The sequence below is a fragment of the Haliotis asinina genome, chromosome 8, assembly GCF_037392515.1.
Source record: "Haliotis asinina isolate JCU_RB_2024 chromosome 8, JCU_Hal_asi_v2, whole genome shotgun sequence".
In the NCBI taxonomy this organism is placed as follows: Eukaryota; Metazoa; Mollusca; class Gastropoda; order Lepetellida; family Haliotidae; genus Haliotis; species Haliotis asinina.
Genome location: NC_090287.1, coordinates 49,565,300 through 49,586,992, shown reverse-complemented (window position 1 = coordinate 49,586,992; position 21,693 = coordinate 49,565,300). Strand labels below are relative to the sequence as shown.

The 21,693-nt window shown below is 41.2% G+C and overlaps 1 protein-coding gene across 5 annotated transcripts in view; it reads right to left on the bottom strand.

The window, feature by feature from the left end:
• The window catches only part of LOC137293495 (extracellular tyrosine-protein kinase PKDCC-like), a 50,778-nt gene that overhangs the window by 3,706 nt on the left and 25,379 nt on the right, over positions 1-21,693 (bottom strand). For all 5 annotated transcript variants that reach the window (XM_067824068.1, XM_067824065.1, XM_067824069.1 and 2 more), the window contains exons 3-4: positions 13,207-13,338; positions 157-365 (exon numbers count right to left, since the gene is read on the bottom strand). In XM_067824068.1, coding sequence (XP_067680169.1) covers positions 157-365; positions 13,207-13,338 — 341 coding nt within the window. The remainder of the gene's footprint in view (positions 1-156; positions 366-13,206; positions 13,339-21,693) is intronic.

Sequence of the window (21,693 nt, the reverse complement as noted above, 5' to 3'; positions counted from 1 at the left end):
TAGCATGTCATCGACGCTTTAACCTAACCCACTCCAGTCCATTGGAACGATAGACATGATCAAGTAAGAGACCTTTCACCGCGTGTTCTATATTCCTCCCCTCCTCCAACTCTGAAAATATGTTCATTTCACATAGGTTTGGTATAATCTCGTTACCGTTTTGTAAAATTGGAACTGGAAAAATGTAAATAGCAGTCCCGATCTTCTTGACATTTGGGTTCATCAAAACCGACGTCATCAACATCTGACAGCTTCAACTGGCCGTTGACCAACACAAACTGCTGCCGCCGGAAGTCGTTCATTGCCATGGAGCCGAAGGGCGTGGTCGACATGAATCGAAGAAGTCTGGTCATGTCGTTGGAAATCTGAAGCAGAAGAGTGTACATAAGTACCAGACACTTGATCGTTACGATATGGGGCGCATAGTAAAACCTCGTTACCCTCTCGGGAACACCAAACGTGTAGACATGTCGTTGGAAATCTGAAGCAGAAGAGTGTACATAAGTACCAGACACTTGATCGTTACGATATGGGGCGCATAGTAAAACCTCGTTACCCTCTCGGGAACACCAAACGTGTAGACATGTCAACATAATGATTCCCAGAATCCAGGTTGTATTCTGCATGCTGTCACTGTGACAACTAAGAAAATACAACGAAGAACGTGTTCATACATAGATCACGTGAAACCTGGCGAAGAACGTTGTAGCGGACTACATTGCAACGTAACACAACATCCTTCGAAACAATACAATTAAACAATACATTAAACCGTTCTACCGTCTTCGAATCAGTCTGTTGTGGCAACTTTCAAAGCCTCTTTATCAAAATCAATTTGTAACATCATCCAGTCTAGCACGGTATGCGTTCATGTGTCTTAATCTCACCAAGGCATCACAACAGAATTCCATAGTGAACGCTGACTGAAATAGCCGCAAGCTCTTAAACAAGCTCTTGCTCCGGTCTACAGGCCCCGGATCGCTGACATAACGTGAAGCTGCTATATGTGTGGATGAATGCCATTCTACAAATGTTTGTTGACGATAGCACAAACTGCCTCTACTTGTTCCCGCTCTGTTATCAGGTTAAAGAGAGTGGTGAACTAGGGGTCCTATCTTGTCATATCGCAGATGATCAGAGTGAGTGGGTGAGAGAAATGTATAACACGCCACAATTCAGCCATTACGGCACTCTGTATGCGCGAGGAAACTGGGCTGGACACCATGGCGATGCCCCACAACATCAGGTTACGTCTTTCATCCAGCTGTCACATTACAGTCTTAACCAACCAATACCCTGCTTAATAAACTGCCTTTCACATGGCTGAGATACCCAGAACCTTTTCAGTTCAACACTCCCTTCACGCCGATGGTTCAATCAGTTGGCAAGAAAATCTTAACAACTTTTTCAATGTGCAGGAAAATAACAGTACTTATACAATTAGACTATCATAAGTTTGCATGACATCTTACCATCAATTCCTGCAAAGAGACTGCGTTGTTGTACATAAAGAGGACTACATCTTTTTATGACCTATTTGAGACATCTACAAATGGTAACTACATAACTCACTACATAAATCAGGTTTTATACATTCCATGTGTAATTAACTTGGTGACAACGGTCCTCAGTTGGTCCATGCTCAAAACAATCATTAGTTTGATGATCGTGGCAGCACATTATGCACTCCCCACACAGATCGACCACACCATCTCGTGTCAGCACACCTTAAACTATCAACTGGGTAGGCTTCAAACATTGACATGTTTGCATATTCCCAATGCCTGAACTGTACACACTAACACGGGCAGGGTTTCAAGATTAGTTTCAGGTGACCAATATGTCATAACAAATGTTGACAAGTGTTTGTTGTAAACTGAGTCAAATAATTGTCAACCAACAAACAGGGACTGACAAGAGAGTTGCCCCAGTGAGGCTGTCGTGGCTGTCACAGCCGTCTTGGAAGTGCGCCCTTGCTACATAGCTGTATGTGTGTCTTTGTTACACTTGTATATGTGTGTTTATTACACACACAGAGGCTAAAGACTCATGCTGTTACGACACAGCAGGCCCACGTTCACTTGCACCTCACAACGTTGGGGGATTAGGTCAAGGAAAGTGCCACTATTTAAACATGTAACTGCGGGCTACCTGTCTAAGCTGGACTCTGTTGCAGCTTGCAATCTAGACGAAGTGGAGTCCAGACTAGTCTGATGTTACACGTGAACGAATTAAACAAATTAAATTCGATTCACTTATCGTAATTGCATATTACTGTTTGTCGCACTTATTGCCTTAAGTGGAATATGCATTTTCTGGAAAGGTCAGCAATTACCAATGGACGCCAGAGGTTTCGATTTTAATTCAAACTGTAGGCATTTGAAAACGTTCGCTTCCCCTTCCTAGTTACCCTGCAAAGGTGTCCTCATAACACTTTCGAACAATTCCAGTCATTATCAAAAAGTGTTCCTAACTTTATATCTAAGACAGTTTCCCCAGCGCCGCTTAGCACATGATACTCCTTTAACCGCCACAGATATATTCATGTACTACAGGAAACGGATGCCGCTTATAACTACCCTCATAGCGAGATACACCGGTACAGTAGAACAGGCGAAGTTCAGTCCGGTAGTTTTGCCTTTGGCAGCCCAGGGGATTTCGTCAGACATTACTTCCGGGAATGCTTCAGCAAAACCCAGACCAAAACGAATCTGAGAAAGGTTTAAATCCAACCACCTCAGCCATGACCACGGATTGATTGCTAAGGCACATCAAGAGGAAAACAATATGCTGGTCTACTGCTTGAGTCTCTGAAGTTTCTCTGTGGAGCCCCGGTGTCTTGATGGTGTCTGGTTAGCGCAAGCGTGATGTGTTTATGCAGGACGCCTCGCGCCTGTCACATCGGTATCAGCTGTTTACTCCGCTAGGTGGCAGTATTATCTAAGATGATCAGAAACAAACAGTCTCTGGTATGTGTGAGGCGGAGACAAGGAGAAAATACCCTCGTGAAATATCAAACAGTAGGATTATCGCACCAAAAAAACAAAACAAAACAAAAAACAACCAATAAACGCTCAAGCAAAACCTAGGCATTAGTGACAGAAAACAAGGGCTACACGGCTGGATAAGCATGGACAATAGCAAGATCACACATCACTCCCTTTTTTCAAGACTACACACATCTCATTTGACCGAACATAACAACTAAAGTAAACATCGTGTATTCCGACTTGTCTTACTAGTGCTATATAAGATACTAGGAGAATTGTCTGATCAAACGCAACAGTGAACAAATACGTGAGTAGTTTTTCTGTTTTCCATGCAAACAAAAGAGGAACATGGAGGCGTTTGCATCTATTTCCAACATGGAGGAGGTCCCGTCACCACCATTTCCCAAAAGTGTAAGTTCTCAATGTACCATCATGTAGTTCCATGAAGTTACCTCCAGACCTTGAAATATCAAAACAAATTCTGAGACCCAACAAGCCGCGGTGTATGTAAAAGTGCACCTATAACAAAGTCACAATAACCTCAAAGATGGCATTACCCTTTGAGAGACGATAGCTGAGATAGGGTTTGCACACACATGCAAAAACAGACTTCTGCATGTAGAGAGGTAACAATGCCTCAGAAAGTGACTATGACACAATTACAGTTTACAAATATACATGTTGACCATTGACCTACGCTTTCAATTTCCTATATAAAGGTATAAACAACTTCAGTTGTACACGATGAAATACCTTTAGAAAAAGTGTAAAGCAAAATATTTGTTTGAGCTTTTTCTATCTTGTGACCTTGACCTCTTCATGGCATGTGCTGAAGAATTCCCAAGGGGATCATTTGGAAGAATGTCTACTTTCTCTGTGTAGAAACATCATCATTAGACTACCAGCTAGTCTCTATAATTAACATTACTGAAAAATGTTCATAGTTAAAAAACATTAATATAATGAAATGGAGCCCTGGGACTTTCTTCATTTTCAGAAGCTAAGAGAATCTAGACTTGCAACATTTTCTAGACTTACACAGGCTTTTCTTGGATATATTTGCTTCAGGGTCTGTACAACAGACTACATCATCTTCGGTGCCGACGACTGTCAACTTACAGAAATCTCGTTTCATGGTGCGAATAACGAGAACTGCTAGCATGGCTAGTCAGGACTCAAGGAGAGTATGGAGATCTTATTTCCGAGGCCCACCAGACACGTAGTTCAGTGGCGGAATCATGACAATACCCGAAAATACTGTAGTTCATAAAAGAGTTTCTTGCTGTAAACATACTTTAGTTACAATCTGAATCAAATCTGTTTATTACTTATACTTCGATAGCTCTTCGTCGCTATTTGATAATACCTCTAGAGAAGGTTGCGTCAGGTAAACCCTGATCAAACTGTGACCTATTAAAACACATGAAATGACATTTTTCAAATCATTTACTTTCTATTAAAGATAAAAAACGGTACGTAAGAGCTGAATGAGCATTCCATGACGGTGCAAACTTAAGGCAAAGCTGCTAATTAGCTGAGGGGAAACTGCTCCGCCGCCCTTCATTAGTGACACTTCATACCTGTCAGAATGAATAGGCTCAGATACGAATTTGGCGCCACCCATAACTTGACAAATGGAGAGGGATTGCGCGACTAAGAAAGGTGATCACGTCTCATAAACCACATGTCGTCTCGTATGTACGCCGTTGATTAATCAAACTTTATCACGTGATGTGTCATGCGCAGTGCGCCGTATCAAAATGGCTGTCTTTCGACATTGACAGAGAGGGCTGGACGACATCAGAGGAGTTGTTTCCTGTTTTTTTAGCGATTTTAAAGGCTCACGTGAATGAGTCACGATCCAAATTGCAGTCCACAAACATCTTTGACACCCTCAAAAACCATGGCCGGCGACAAGGGAGCTGAAGGTCTCAAAATGTCGTAGTGAACCTGAAACTTGAGCGCGGGACTCTTTGTTAAGTAGGAAACCTTATCTTCGTCCAAGACAAAGCTGGGGCGTCGGGGCCCCATTACCAATGAAAACGGACATTAAGCTACAAAATCGAGCCTTTCTCGTTCATTTTCTACTCTTCAGCTTTGTCTGACGCACAGCATGCAAGTCAATAACTAAGCTCACGCACTGGCGGGTAGTCGCGAGCACGCAATGGCAACAACACAGCTTGAGGACGTGTCCACTAAATCGAAATGGCAACACGAGTCCAGTCTGCTCGTCACCCTATAATTTTATCAAGTCGACGGACTTTAAATCAGGTTACGATCTTGAATGGCAGTTTCATGGGCAAATGTTTTTGAAAAGAAAATCTTCAGAAGGCGACGAACCCCCTGCTTCCGAGCATTTGATGCTTCTTCACTGTATCTACAAATTCCAAATCATTATAAACTGTATGTCAGACTAAGAGAAACATGCAGTTACAAAAAACCGAGCCTGAAGCAAAGTCAATGAATGTGAACGTATTAGAGATCCTTTGAAAAACTTTATATTCTACTGCTGATTCGACACTTACGAATGTCCCTCTAGCAAAATGAACATGTAGATCACATTAGGTGTCATCAGGAAAAAATCCAAATATGTTCCCTCAAACAAAATGCATCCACGCCCCATACTAATGCGACTGGAGCAGACAAACAAGGTCAGCTGAAATATTCAGGGCAAATCAGCATTTCCCATTGAGTTCACATATAAGACAGATCGTAATTACTTCCGATGATAAGGCCTTTCCATACAAACAGTCTTACATAGTCTAGCTCCCAGCCATGACTCGCCAAGCTTTGCCTCTGGGGACCTCGGTCCCCGAGTTCTGATTCAATTATTTCTCTCCTCCCAATTACAATATAATAATCTTCTCCCAAGGCGTCACTGACATCGGGGAGGCGAGAGGGACTAATTACATCACACGTCTCGTGGCACCGGCAGTTACGTCATTGTCAGTATAGCCTGGGTAGACTGGGATCCAGTCTAGCATACTTCAAGTACGTTTGGGGCAAACCTTGTTCTGGTGCGTGGTGAAGTACCGGCATTTTGGTGTTAGAAGTGGAGTTAAGACGTCGTAAATTAGTTCAAAACTACGCAGAGGCCTTACCAGTCATGTAATAATGGCGGCAGAGAGTTGCTATACAAAATTGGGAATAAAAAAATGATGTTTTCCCCGGGAACGTAACAAAGAGTCGCAACAAGAGTCGCACGTGACTCTGTTTTCAACCAAGTCAGGTTCAAGTGCAACATATTTGCGCGTTCTTTTCAGTTTCAACAATCTGTAGATAGCCCATCAAACCTTAGAGTAATTACAATAGCAAAATCCCCCGCACTTTAGGGTATGGAGGAAACGACTGTTTGGAGTGTACTACTGTGTATATTTCCCACTGAGACACAGTGCTTCAGTATGGTTTGAATTCCAGCTGCATTGCGTGTGTCTTTTGAACTTGGCAGAAAACTCCATGCTGAATCAGGCTGAAGACGTTGAAAACAGGGTATACATCCGTAAACACGGGACAAACCATGAGCCATAATCGGAGAGCATCCACGATCAACAACTGATGTCACGACCGAGGGGAGTAACTCTGCAACTGCAAGTGTCGACCACCTGCTCCTGCAGCTAGCCTGAGAACCTGAAAATGGGAGGTCGGGGAATCTCCCACACTAAGAATATGTACGACAAATATCACAATGTCTCCATACTATAGGTATGGCATTGTTGGACCAGGGGGTGAGGCTGCCTAACTTGCGATCCAGACAATGCACTTTATCATCATAAGAACAACATGTACTTGGTAATCCAAGTCTTCCACATGTCATGTTATCATCGGCGTATCTTTATTACAATATGTACTGTATGTTTATAACAATACTCATGGCATACCTACTATACCATTATGTTTATGTCGTATCAATACATGAAGAAGCCTATGTAAGTGCCAGAAGTGAAGGTTATTAAAATATCGACTTATAATACCGGAATTGCGTTTTGGTTGATATGACGGATAATGACTGGATAAAACTCCGTGCAAGAAATTGTTCCATATGAGCACCAGTGCGCAAAATAGTCTCCAAATTTTTACAAGCCAGTCAGAAGAGCTATGCCTGAAAGTAACTAGCCCACGGAATGATTCGGTAGTCCGACATTTGAATCTAGACACGGGATTCACCATTAAGCGGCTGATATGATGAACATTTTCAGGTCATAAAGTGTATTTGAACTAAACAAGTCGGAGAGAGTGATATATTTACAAAATGACCTCATGAAAATTTACTAGTCAGCCATTGACTGTGGAGATTCGACTGAATCGTTACTAGCCACGGCCAGCGGGCTAGTGACTATTTCGTACACTGGTGCGCACCCTCTTCTAAAATCTCCTTGGAGATGCAATATCCTCAAAATGTGACATTTAATTCGATCTGTAATAAATTATTATATCTCCAACATCTGGTCAGACCTAATCTCAACAAATTTGGTTTTGATAATGATGCCCACTTCGTTAGAGATAGAAATCTTCTGTTCTGTTCATCAAACTTCAGTCAAGGATCACCTTGGCAGGTCTGTCGGACTGGTGTGACAGGCCTAAATATACCTGTCACTCAAAACAAGGACAGGTACTGTTGCACTAATGGGCATACGTTTTGTACCCTACAAGAACTTAACTCCATAACAGACATCATCATATCATCATACAACTGAGTCGCTGGGGTTATAGGGGGGTTATATTCCAGTTTCGGCAGTACTCAGATAACATCACTGCAGATTTGCGGCCACAATTTTGACAGCCGTATTTGCTTGTCCTAGACCTATAAGAAGCAGCTAATCACCTCAACCACGAAACCCTTCCACAGCACAGTGTTAGCCTGTTGAATAAGATATATGGAAGTTGACTTTTGTTTCACAAACGCGACAGCGAGCGTCCTGTATTACTTCCCCTATCAAAATGATTTCGGGATATATGTTTACGAGTTACGACCGCTGGAAAGTGTTATCTTCATAGTGCTAATAGTCTTATCCTGTGCAGTTTTGGGAAACCTGTAGTTGAATATAGCCTTCGCTGTAAGGCGCTGCGATAATATGTTCTGTCTTCCCAACCCCCTTGTGGCAAAAATAAACATTTAAACTAAAACAGGCGATGCAAACTTTGGAAGCTCATTGTCTCACCATATGATGAAAGTGAGCGAAGCCCGTCAATCGAGCCAGCAGGGGAGACAACTCCACATGACAATAAATCAACATTTTTCAATACTCCGGCCGGCGTTCAAATTATTCCACTGGGAAAGCGAAAGGTCAGGCCTGTTTGTACAGCTCTCCGTGGTCGGCCGAGAAGGTACGACTCGACCAAAGAAAGATGGGAGACGGGACAGTAGAGTAACATCGGACGTATCCGTCTTCTGGATCCGTTCTGAGACTAGCAGATTCAGCCACATAATGGGTCTTTCAGTTTTACTACTTGGCGAGCCCATAAACAGCTCCCTTCCACAAATGCTAATGTCAAATTGAATGTCGCATGATGCACGGCTCATTAGGCGCCAATTACCCAGCAACCCTTGCGGAACAGACGACACGAATAGAGAACAATGTTCTCTCTCTTGCTGTCAGTCAACGGCCATTCAGAGCAGACGACATCGTCGGTCTATTTGAAACCCATTTGCAGTTGATTCAAACGCCCAATACGACGTCAGAAAGGATTCCTCGTGTTCAACATGGAACTGGTAAATAGATTAGGAAACTGTGCTGACGGATCGCGGATTAGCTGATCGTTGAGGGAATTTCCAGTTCTTCTTTCTCCCAATTTTTTACCCTCCACGGATAACAGTGGTAGGAGAACACTGTTAAATGATTTAGCACTCCATTTCCTCTGCATTACACCCATGGTCCTACACACACGAACAGTGATAGGGTTACCACTTCCCCGTAGCTTCTTTCAGTTAAAATGCCGTAGTCCACTGAGAACTGTCATGCAGTTAGACTAACAACTAGTCTCTGAAATGAACATATTTTACTGAAACAAAAACGTTCACAGGGAAAAAAATAACATAATGAAATTGAGCCCTGAGACTCTCTTCTTTTCAGTGCTAAGGAAATCTAGATTTGCCATATTTTCAAGATTTGCATGGGCTTTCTTGGATATATTTACTGCTAGACACATATTAGGTGATACTGCGCACTAAACGCATATGTGGCAAGAGAGGCGGTACAACGAATTGGGCGAGTACACTTGGTTGCTACAGGTAGCTTGACGATTATGCACGTGCAATACATGCTAACCGTGACGTGAAATCAACACCGCATATTCCTTCAAATGATAAGACTGCAATTTCAGGCATAAGATACTGATATTCCACGCTAACCTTTAGTTAAGACGAAGACAAATAGATGATTGGGGCGTTGACAAGCATTTTAGATATTCAACAATTTTGTTTAAAAAAAACAGGAAAATGTCATTTGCTTCGTGAAATGGATCGGTGGTCCTAAACATATTTGCTCAGTATATTGTGTTGATTCAATTCGTTGGGATTGTACCTGTTCCCAAATCGAGTGTGCTATAACAATTCATGCGTGAACCGCACGGGGAAAATGAACTTCTCGATATTTATGAGACAGCCTGTCTCCCTCTTGTTTCAAGTGGATCTTTCTGTGGGGCGTTCCCAAGTATGCAAATTGGGGTCATTTGTCAGGTCGTGGATCATCTTATATGTGTTTACCAGTACTTCAGGGTCTGTACGACAGAATATCATGCAGTGTGCTTTTAATGTTACTGAGACTCGCGCCTTCACCAGATATACCCATTTCTGCCTTGATCCTTCCCTCTCACAGCACATTTTGGAGGTTAAGGGGATAGCTTCCATTATCCTGACACAAATCATACAGAACTCCAAGAACATACCAAAAAGTAACCATGAGCAGTGTTTTAACACCGTGTTGTAAAATACCATCACAGTGACATCATGGTGTGTCGGCATAAGGAAAGTAAAACGCACATCGTAGGCCTCGACCACTTGGGCGAGCATCGTCACGGTGGCCACACTCTCCGTAATGGGGACGAATCAGTCATCGAAAATCAAAACACGGCAAGGTTTCGCTACTCGCAGTAAGATGAGGTGCCGTCGATAACGACCGGGGCAGCCAATGTAGTCAGACAATGTAAACTGACGAACAGCCTTCAGATACACCAAGAGTCTCCGATGCTTGGAAAGAGGCGTCTAACGGGATCGGACGGTCATACTAGATGACTTCCTGTCTATGCTATCCCGAAACACGTGACGTCAATCGCAGGATTTCAGACCAAGTGAATAAATTGCACAATTCAGGGACTTTTGACATGACGTTGTGAGGATCAGCTCAACGTCTTTAGCCGCCACCCCACCCCACCCCACAGAAGGCATTGCTTACTAACGTAACAAAAAGAGCTTACAACAATCCTTTAGTATGCGAGTTTATCGTTGAATTATCGTCGAATGTCCTTTTTCACATGTATTCGGTTTGAAATGACTAATTTCTCATATGTCTCGGGCATCACAGTGCTTTTGCATATCAGCTGCTTTGGCATCAAAAGATCTTATCCTGTCCAGACCACCGAGGCTGAAATAAGTGCAACGTGTACATAAACAGACTTATTCTCCTAGCTGGCGGGAGATTACGTTTATATAGTCGTCACACAGATGTTGGCTTTCCTGGCTTTATCGCGACTCTGATTTATATTCACTGGAATCAAAATCGTAACTGTTATGTTGGTAATTACGGGTGAATTTATAGGCATATTCAGCCCCGGAGCAGAGCGCCATATTCGCTACTCAGCCTGGATTTATTACCAGTAGGGGCGACGCCAGCGTAAATATACACATAGTTATCGTGCGTTATCTCCTCCCTCGTAAATCCCTTCTTACCCAAATAAGAAAAAGTTGATGGGAATGGTGGACGTGGTTGTAAAGTCTGATTTACTGCGTCTGATCAAGCTGCAGTAAAACGGGGAATAACGCCGTCATGAAGACCACAGTGCCGGGTATAAAAGTGTCGTTGGCGGTATTACAAGAAGTGTTAAAGTATATTATTCAGGAGGAGGATATTTACATGTACAAGGTAATTTCCTAAAACAGAATATCAAACAAATCCTAGCTGACACACAACATGATTGTACGCTGTGAAAACAAATTCCCAACAAACGTTACACACTCTAGAGATATCGAACCCCAATATCTCCATTTTTGTCTACACCTCAAAATACTTTTTCCCCATCTGTAATAATGTTAGTGCGTCCGCTATACCCTTCAAGCTATGAAAAAGGTTATCTGGAACATTTCATAAAATACACTGCAACAGAATGAAGTCAGCTGTTAGTCAGTGCATGGTAATCCTGCTGACACAATTCGAATAACGATCCACTTTAACAAGACTTCCGCTGATGTCTGCAGCCCTCCTATACGTTCTTGACCGCTGACACTAATCTTAAGGTATTCCCGTATACATATACATGTACTCTGAATGCGAAACAGGCTAGACTGGCTAAATGGAAAATCTTTGATCTCCCTACTTATAAAGAGATCACATCAATACGGTACTGGTGTGCTTCCCGTACAGTCATCATTACCTGTCAAAAACTCAAGTCTAATTTCTCTCATTTTCTCACATCAAAGCACACGACATCAAAGATTGAATATCTCTTTAATTTTACCAAAATTTCCATCATTATTTCCAAGATGGCAAGTCTCGTCACCCTTATTTCCCCTTTGACAGTGGAGTCTGTATAATCACGGCTCTATCAAAGGATCTGTTGACAAATCTCGAGTATCTAGGCAAGCAATTTGTCCACATCTAAGGCGAAGGTTGATGGAAAATGCATGACAGGACCTTTTCTCTGCATACGTTGTTTCCTGCTAGCAGACCTAGCACAAATTGGGTGAGGGAGTTACGGGTCGAGTACCTGGGGACGAATTGATCGAAATCCCAAGATAGAAAAATAGAGAACTGATGCATCAAAGAGTAGATATGGTCATGGAAAAAGGAAAGGGGTCATGCAATCTAATGGATTTTAGATACAGATTCACTGCATATCAATCATTTCCTCCGCCCGCCATCTTGCCTTAAATAAATTTCCGGATGATAGATCGTCTGCTACCATGCTAGACAGAATGATTCGATAATAAACTTGCTTGGGTGTCAGAATAACAGGAGACTTTCATGGCTAAATGCCGTCTGTCACAAACATTAAACTTAATATACTTCATTCTGAGACTGAAGCTTGATCTGCCTTGCCCAGGAAAAGAATCCGACGTATTCACCATAGTAGAACAAGTGGATGCATTTATGGATTACTTCCATTAAGTACCGTTCTAAACTTTTGTTCTAAAGGCCGTTTAACTGTACAGTACGTAAGTTTTCAATAGTAGTTAAATACCTAGCAAAATACAAAGGTGTAAATGTTTAATGCAAATCGTTAAATCATAAGGGTAACAACCAATGTTTATACAACCCATTACCTTTAAAAAGGAAAATCTTGTTTCGTAAACTATAGCCATTTTCTAATCATATATACAGGCATTCACATCAGTTTCCGAAAATGTTCAAAATGACCAAGCATAATACAGCAAAGACTTCCAATTACATGACTAAGACTGGGTGTGAATTATCTTCTACTGCCTTCTACTGTTCCAAACAGGAACAAATGTAGGTAAATGAATTAGGATCTTCGGCGTGCTGAGCGAAGGCTTCATCACCAACGGTCTCAACTTGAACTCGACCATTCTGAATACATCAAGTCACATCATGACCTCCACACAATCTAAAAACATTAGTTTGCTCTATTATTACATTATTCAGAATAACCATTTCGGTGTCTGTAAATAACCGAACTGGCAATGGATATCAAGAGGGGCGTCTGGGTAGGATGACACTGAATCGGCAACTGAGTCAGACACCTGATGTATCTAAGTCGCCAATAAAAATCATTGCTTGGGATCAACGCTTGGTCGGCCGGATTCAGATAGGCATAGAGATAGGCATACAAAACAGGCACCTGTGGTGTTTACTTGGACATGTAAAATTAATATAAACCCTCCAATACGCCCGCAAATGCCAATAAAAGGCACGGCAGTCTTGGAACCTGATTTAAGTGCACTGCATTCTTCTGTAATATTGAACTGGTGTAGGCCTTGTCCAACACAACAAACACATTCCCTGTACATGCAGATATTGGCAGGAACCATTTAACAAGAACATACCCTCAATCGGTCTTCCCAAGATAACTGTAGTAGCTTGATCAGGTCGATTGTCTCTCCTAGTTCCGTAACCATGACAACGGCAGTGTTGCTGTCACCATCATATCGTTGCTTGGGAACACAGAAGCCAATAACCTGAAAAATAAATTCGAAAAACCATAATTTTTGACATACAGAAGATAATTACCAGGCAATGAAAACATGCCCGAGTACTGGAGGTTCCTGATTAAAACTGAATATTTTATGGAGGATGTTTGTGCGCTCGGGGTGTCGGCAGAGATGTCGGCAGAGGACGTCAGCGGATATAATTCCATCGCTGGAATCAGATTAAATTCTAATACCTCTGCCTGAATTAACGCACGTATAAGTCGATTTCATTCTCAAACATGACATCTGTGTAAGCGTAAGGCATGGCGACACGGGAAAATTCAATAGTTACATCATCACGTACATTCATAGACGGACTACAACACGTAAGATAAATTGTAGGCCAGCTTCCTTTGACTGAAAGTAGTAATTCATATATTGATATTGGGTACTTTAGTTCGGATGTATGGAGGATGAATTCAAAATAATGGATAATACCTCGTTGAAAAAATAAAGAGACCAAAAGGTTGCTAGAATGCGTTTAGCAAAAGAAAAAAATAACCTACAATTTGTGTCTCAAGGAGAGATTCTGAAACTATTTATTACGAAGTCATGCTTTCATACCTTTAATTAAAGGTACGTACTTATGTTTACACAAAGAAAAATACAATAATCACAATGCTCTATAGTTCGCTGGTGAAAATGTAAACTGCATGCCGTTCAAATAGAAAGTTGAGTTCTGTCCCTTCGTTCTCAAATTTGCACTGCCAATACATTGCCATGTATATGCACCTATGGCTATAATGGTTCTGCTGTATATATACACTTGCTTTGTACACGTTGTCCATGACGCTATATATAGCGACTTGTACAACTGATAAATCGATTTGGAGCACTTAGACGAGAATAAACATGAGTTTAGTCATGAAATTCACCGACACTGGATTCATTAAGCTGCAAAGGTGATTGATCAGTGGAGATGAAACACAGTCATCCCAACAAATGACATGAATCTTTCGGCAAGGATACATGTTCATTCGATGTACAACATGTATTGCGGCATGCAGGTTCCCTCAGCATCAGTGAGCTATGAATCAGTATTCTAACCAGAGACTAACCAAGACCAGACCTACAGTTTCTTAAACCTAGCATACCATGGCAAGATTGGGGCTCATTTTAAGAAATGCCATGCTCAGGAAACAGGTCGGTACCAGGTACATAAAGAGCTCCGAGATTCCAAGCAGGTTCTGCTATTTACTTTGTAAAACTGCAGCACCATTCAGGACGATCGGATTGCAATATCTGGGTATCGGTGAGTGCAGGAGACTTCACGTGAGGGCGACATGACTGTACTTGACACGTTTAGAGACAGACAGTTTACACCTGGCCGTGAGACAGTTACCATATCCACCTATGTCTGTCAAGTCTATTCATAACAGTATCTGTGTCACATGTATATCCTTGATGCAAACATACATCGTTGAGGAGTAGCCACACATCGAGTCTCCCGAAGCAAGATAGGTTTGCTTGGTTTGCACTTGGGCCAGAGCAAAGAATACTCTTACACCATTATCTAAGTAAATATACTGTCGAAATCATAATAGATAAACCAGGCTTTCTCTCCTATGGTCAGGTGGTTAAATGAAGGTTCATGCCAATGCACTGCACACAAATCACAAACAGGTTTGACGCTTCAATATTTACAGGAATAACTGGGATGAAGATGGCAACCCACAATACATAGTATATTAGATCCTTATAGCAGCGACAATAATAATTCTGGGTATGACTGAATGTCCATGACTAGTCATAAGAGGCGACTAAATTGATCGAACTGACCAGGACCGCAGCTTATGACGTCGACGTTTAAATGGCGTCAATACCACCGCCCCATTAATGGGATTTCCTGGCGTTACACAAGAAACACAGTTATGTGATGGACGTATATACTAGTTTCGGTTTGATTCTTTCAATGCTTTTCAGTCAACACCTTTAAATGGCACCCAGGCTCTACAGTAAAGCACTTCACATGAACAGTTACGTCACTAGCCAAGGCTATTGGGCAAGATATCCGACACTGAGCTGTCAGTCTCTTCATGCGTTGTGCTAGTTGACCGAAGCTGACTGCGAGTTTCTCCTGGTTCGGCAGTGACTGATCTCACGTCTCGGCTACAGTGGAAATATTTTGAATACGGGTGTACCAACATCACACCATCGTGTTTTTCTTTTGGGACCCATTGCAGTTTACTGAGAGCAAACTGGATAGCATGCTTCCAAGGTTTTCTCGACTTACCCAGGATGAGGTAGAACATGCTGTTGCTCTAAAATTAACGATAGAGAACACAGTCTTTGTTTTAGAAGGTACAATGCAGAGGAAACACTTAAGTACTCGCTTGAACAGTGATGTGACCGGTAGTACCGGTGTTCAATGGAAATAACCCAGATGTATGTATGTAGGTAGGTCAACAAAGGACAGCATATTATACAGCGCTGTGGACGTTTGTACATTAACATGATGATATAAGTTACATGTTCGATATAAGCATGATAGCTTTAGATTTCATGTATTTGTCTCATAACATACCATGTTTTACAACCAAGGTGTAAGAACTTTTGCTCGACGGGATATAACGCTGGGTAAATATGAAGCTTGTCTTACTGGAGATTCACAACCCGAGGCTGCCGTTTCACCCACTACCATACTGAGCGTAGCTGGGCAGGATTTCCCTAGCAAAGCAAGCATTTAGACCAAAAAAAGAAGGTCTCTTGGTCATATATTAGCTGTCTAGTGTAAAGGTGACTACATAAGCGAGCATTGTCCCTGCTACCATTTCTAAGGTAGAAAGGTATGGCAGATAAGACTCGTTGTGAGACTGACACTACAATTATCTGTCATTAGACATGTTTAATAAATGTCCATAATCATAATTAATATGTGGGGTTGGGATAATACATTACTTCATTGGTCATGATAAATGGAATCATGAAGCAGAGATGATGAATACTAATTATGACAGCCAGTATTGTACATTAATATCTGGTTGCAATATTGAACATACGCATTTAATACCAAGAACATTATTAATCCATGAGGACATGGTGTTCACTTAATCAGCCCGATACTGATAACAGTAATGTGATATATTTGTTTTATATCAAATAACACATTTGATAACATTTTAGAAAGTAAACCGATGAGTTGGACGGACGGAAAACATATATTTTGATGTTTGCCTTATTAGAAATGAATAAACACTAAAAAAAACTATTTCTACGGCGTTGATATAATTCGTTTTGATCTTGAAGCAGTAAAACGCCTTCGGATTGCAGCTGCCGTCAGTCATCTAGAGATTAAAGTTTTATTTCCTGAGGAGAACTGGTTTAAAACAAACTTATTGATTAACACGGGAACAAAACAAAACAGCGACCTTCACCCTATTTATAGACCGTTACAGAAAACAGACATTTTTAAAATTAAAGACTTATAAGGCTACAGAATCCCGCTGTTACCGTCGGTAAATGTAAGTACCTGACATGTCTGAGGAAGGTGTTATAGGATCTAGAGCTTTAAGCTGCATTTAGCAAGCGGGCATTAAACGATATACTCAGATAAGAACACCTCACTCATACACGTTTGTTTTGCTTGACATTTTGCAAATGCAATAATGTCAGCCATTTATCACCAACCAAGTGTATATTACAAACAATGCAGATCATCAATCATAATCTTGTCCAATATTTTTGGGGAGAAACCTTTTGCATAGGAGTGAAAGGTCGTAGTTTAATGCGTGAAAACGTACTACCTAACATCATCGTTGTGACTACGTAAACTGATAACAGGTTGATAGGTATTTATTGTAATCAGTTCCACAAACATTATATTGTTATGACCCCCATCGTCATGTACATTATCAGCGTGCCATTGTTGATGTTTTATAAGCACGATTAAGCAGTATCATTAATCACAGAGGTTCTTCTGCATTATTTAAAACAGATATGTCAATATGCATCTGCACTAGAACTTAAGAGAAATGTCCTGCACATAGAATAAACTATTACAAAACTATAACAACACTAAAACTGATTTGTTAAACCCTGATATATTTGTTCTCGGGAAAAGAGCCATATCGCTGGCCCGTCATTCTTAATTATCTCCGCGAAAATGCATCACTGAAACCAAGCTCAGCAACATCGCACCTTACTGCATCGCGGTACATCAGAATATATGCTTGGCGAAACACCGATATGCGATATGATCTAGATAAATACACAAATCATCAGTCCGGGACTCCAATCTCTCCAAGGAAAATATACAGAGGTCATGTGTGATAATTCCTTGTGCCTCAGTAGAGGAAACACAACTACGGTTCAGGCCAACTGTGGGAGAAAGCACGCGCACGTGGTATGTGAGCTGACACGTGTGAGGCATGGCTGGTTTGTCTGGGAATTGCGAGAATGGAAATGTTGCATTGGTCGTGAACGAAAATTTACATTTGCCGCGCTGTTACTTCCCAAGCGTCTGATGTCGTAATTTCTTTTTAACTTCAATGCATTATTTCATGAAAGCAACTGTTTCACAGTCGCCTTTAAGGAACTGGAAACATATGTTGCCAACAGCAGATGTGTTAATTTGTACCCAAACATTGCTGGAATATAAAGCCTACACGTATGGCAAGAAGTTGATCAAATCCAACATTGGGGAGACGCCAGAGAATAACATCTGTATGGAGCTGTGAAACTGTATTTCTTGCATCAGTATTCTGTCGCGTGGTTAGAGAGAGAGAGAGAAAGAAAGAGAGAGAACGCATACAATTATAATCGTGCAACACGATATTCTGACGTGTGGGTGTGCGTGCGTGCGTGCGTGCGTTCGCGTGTTTGGCTCTTATTACCCATCTTGAGGTCAATAACATCATTTCTTCATTATGAAATCCAGGAGAATTGCAATTACAACAGAGAATGAGGCACTGTGGCATACCATGTGTGATACATGGCATGTAAGAATGGCTGCGGGTTGTAATACAGCCTTAAAGGAGACCAAAAGAGAATGATGAGTGAACATAGATTTACACCGCTTCTGGAATATTCATACCGCCGAGGGTGAAACCAAGAAGCCTGACAAACTGTTTCCATACCCGGTTGGCGACTCGAACCAGGGTCAGACTGACGATACTGACCACCGACTCAGAATAGACATTCTTCGTCAGATTTTATGTCACGTTTGTACATAACCCGGAGAACACGAATAGGTTTTAATTCCAAACAAACCCGTACACAAACGCTTCCTAAAAATATATTACTTTTAACCATAACAGAGGTCTCCTTAGTGTTGCTGCTTCTATTCATGTTCTCCAAGAGAGAAATCCATTAGGGCGTCATACACACTTCTTTCATAGTAAAATAGCTGACATCTATCTTAACGACACTTATAAGGTTGGGTATTATCATAATTGACAGGCAAATCCGCTCACGTAACCAAATCAAGTTTGACAGGAACTTATGAAATAGATAAATGAATGTTTCGCGTGCTTAATGGTGATCGTCTGGCTGGCAAGGTTCCCGCTAGAACGCCGTTCCCTCACAAGATGAACACAACTGAGTATTGACAGTTAAGCGCCAGCATGTATTCATCAACTGGTTTCTGTAAGCATGTCAAACATTATTTTCTTAATATGCGGTGTAAAAGCTCCTCTCTTTAGGGAGTATCTTGCAAGTAAACAAAGATGGGAGAGGGAACAACTACTCGCTCTCAACAACCTATTATTAGCTACTTTTTAACGACTAATTTCGAGAAATGTATTGACCCTAAAATCGTGATCAACTTGAGAAGGGACCCCTTTTAACACTGGGAAGGTGAATGGGTATCGAGTTTGTGACACTTGAATAGGGTCTGTTGTTGAACGCCGGGCCAGCGATTTCTAGGTTTAACAAAAGCCCTGAGCTCATCAAGAACAGTATTCTGCCAATTTCCACTTAGACTGTGGCAACTGTGTTGAGTACACTTCGATTGGATGCCCGATTTAAGACTACCAATATAAAATTTCAATTTTGAGCTAAATTCAAGTGACATTAAATTGATCTTCTCTTGTGTCATCCCTGGGACCAGGAAGCACGAGCAATTAAGTTTGTAATGAATCTTTATCAAATACCGAAATTCATGATGTCGCCACACGTGTGTCAATACAAAATGTCGACAGACTTGAGATAAATGTTTGCAATAATTCACGTCAATTCTAGATAACGTAAAATCGTTTTCATCATAAATTGGCCCTGGGGCGAGCAACTTGGCAGTTTCTATTTTAAACCATTCCATAATCAGTCCCGATTTCAAAGTTATGCCAGAGAATTGTCGGGTTATTTAAATAACAAAATATTCTATTTCAGCTGTTGGAATGATTACTGCTTCTGTGTGTGCATAGTAGCGTCCGACGGTTACCAAATATATTCTGATGTTTTTCCCTGTCGAAGAACATGGATGATCGCGTTGTGGGTGTCGTCAGTACCATCATATTCACACCCAAACAACACAACTTCACTTCCTCTTTCATCGGCCATCATAATATCAGATATCAGTGACTTCACAGTTTCAAAACGTTAAAGAACAACTTTAATACTACAATGATCTTACATACAATACTTGGCGAACAAATAAAGACTCTGGTTGCATTGTCACTTGTATTGTTTAAAGCAGTTGACATAACAAATCGTTAAACGCAAAATATCGTAATGAACACAGAACGTTCAGGCTAAAGTGTATCTTGTATCAGCAAATTTCATAATCTCGGAAGATTTGCACCTGATTCAGAAAGCTCAGTCACAAATTAGTGTCTACAGGAACGCTGAGGATTATTCCCGTCCCCTTTCAAACGCTAGTGAAGTCAGCAGACGCTCGTCATTACCTGTGCGGCACCCTTTGATGTGACAGTAAGGAGGACACAGGTAGCGTGTCCTCTTGTTAGAATTCCATAACAACTGACACTATTTTGTAGCCGCTAGCGTTACCCGGACCGGAGACCTAATTATGTTTGATCACAGTCTTCCCGCTCAACTTAACCCTTGATCTGTTCTACTGAGCAGATTAATATTACTGCATATTTTTGCTGATTAAACTATACGAAATGGTGAGTAGGTTGGAAAGTTTCTTTCTCCCATTCTGCGTCTTCAAGATTTGATCTGACAACCCTGGGTAAATACTATGAATGGCTAGTCTTCCTGACCACCCACACATTACCTACTACGCTGAACAAATACTCTCATGTGCAAGTGCATTATGTAAATTTACTCACCAAGCTATTGTATTATCATCTGTGGAAATTCTCTTGATACATAAGTATTGCTTTTCATCTTAAAAATCTAGCTTCGTTACACACTTTACAGTGATTAGGCTTTGTCGCATTAAACGCTGCTATTCATTTTTGTAAATCATGAGAAGTAAACGATTTTGAAATCACATGTACAAAACTGGTTGTTAATGATATAGCAGATTTTAATCATACTTTTTTTTGTGATATTCCAAGTGTTTACTTATTTGATATCAAATATCCGTGTTTGTCCCTTATTAAGGTTTGAGAACGAAGACATGCTTTCGCCCATATTCAACATAGTGGTTGTTGTTGACGACAGTCTGTGGCACTCCAAAATCTCCTGGAATGAAGATCTTCACGCCCCTACACTACTGGACAAACAAACGCCGAATGTTTCCTGTTCCGAACTCTCAACAGGAAAAACACTTCGATTTACAATACTTCACATTGCTCTACACGAAGTAGACTTTACTGGTGTCTCGGCAGCGAAAATTATTTCAAAGAATACCAGGCCTTCACTCCATTTAAACCGTTTGCTAAAATAACGTGGGTTCCTTAGAATTATTCTAAAAAACGCACCCAAAGTTATTCGCAAACAAGGAAGTTATTGAAATTATATCCAGTGCGGGTCTAGAGCAAGTATAAGGGAACAGGCGGGGCGATATTTGCACCAATTGGCGGATTTGTGAGGAAGACGCGCGTACGGTGTTACACTTAAAAAAATGCTTCCTCGCCCTAAATTTAGAACAGACGAAACTTTAGACTCAAAGTTAGACAAAAGGCAGTCCCATCAAATGACTAGATGGGAAACGTACGGATGCAGTTCAGCATTTTTGGGCTCCGCACTCATCCAACCGATGGTTGATAGCGTGAACATGGGTCAATGACACAATAATAGAAAATCAAGCATGTAACATAAGGTCAACACAAACACACCCACGTCCCGCATTTTATGAGATGTCATGAAACATTTTCAAGTGCAAACTAGTATAAGGAACATTTCGAGAGAAGTTAATTTAGGAAAGCTAATGCGGTGGGTCCAGTTTTGACCTAATAATAATATAATAATATTACCTAGGTTTGTGTGTAAAACTGTATC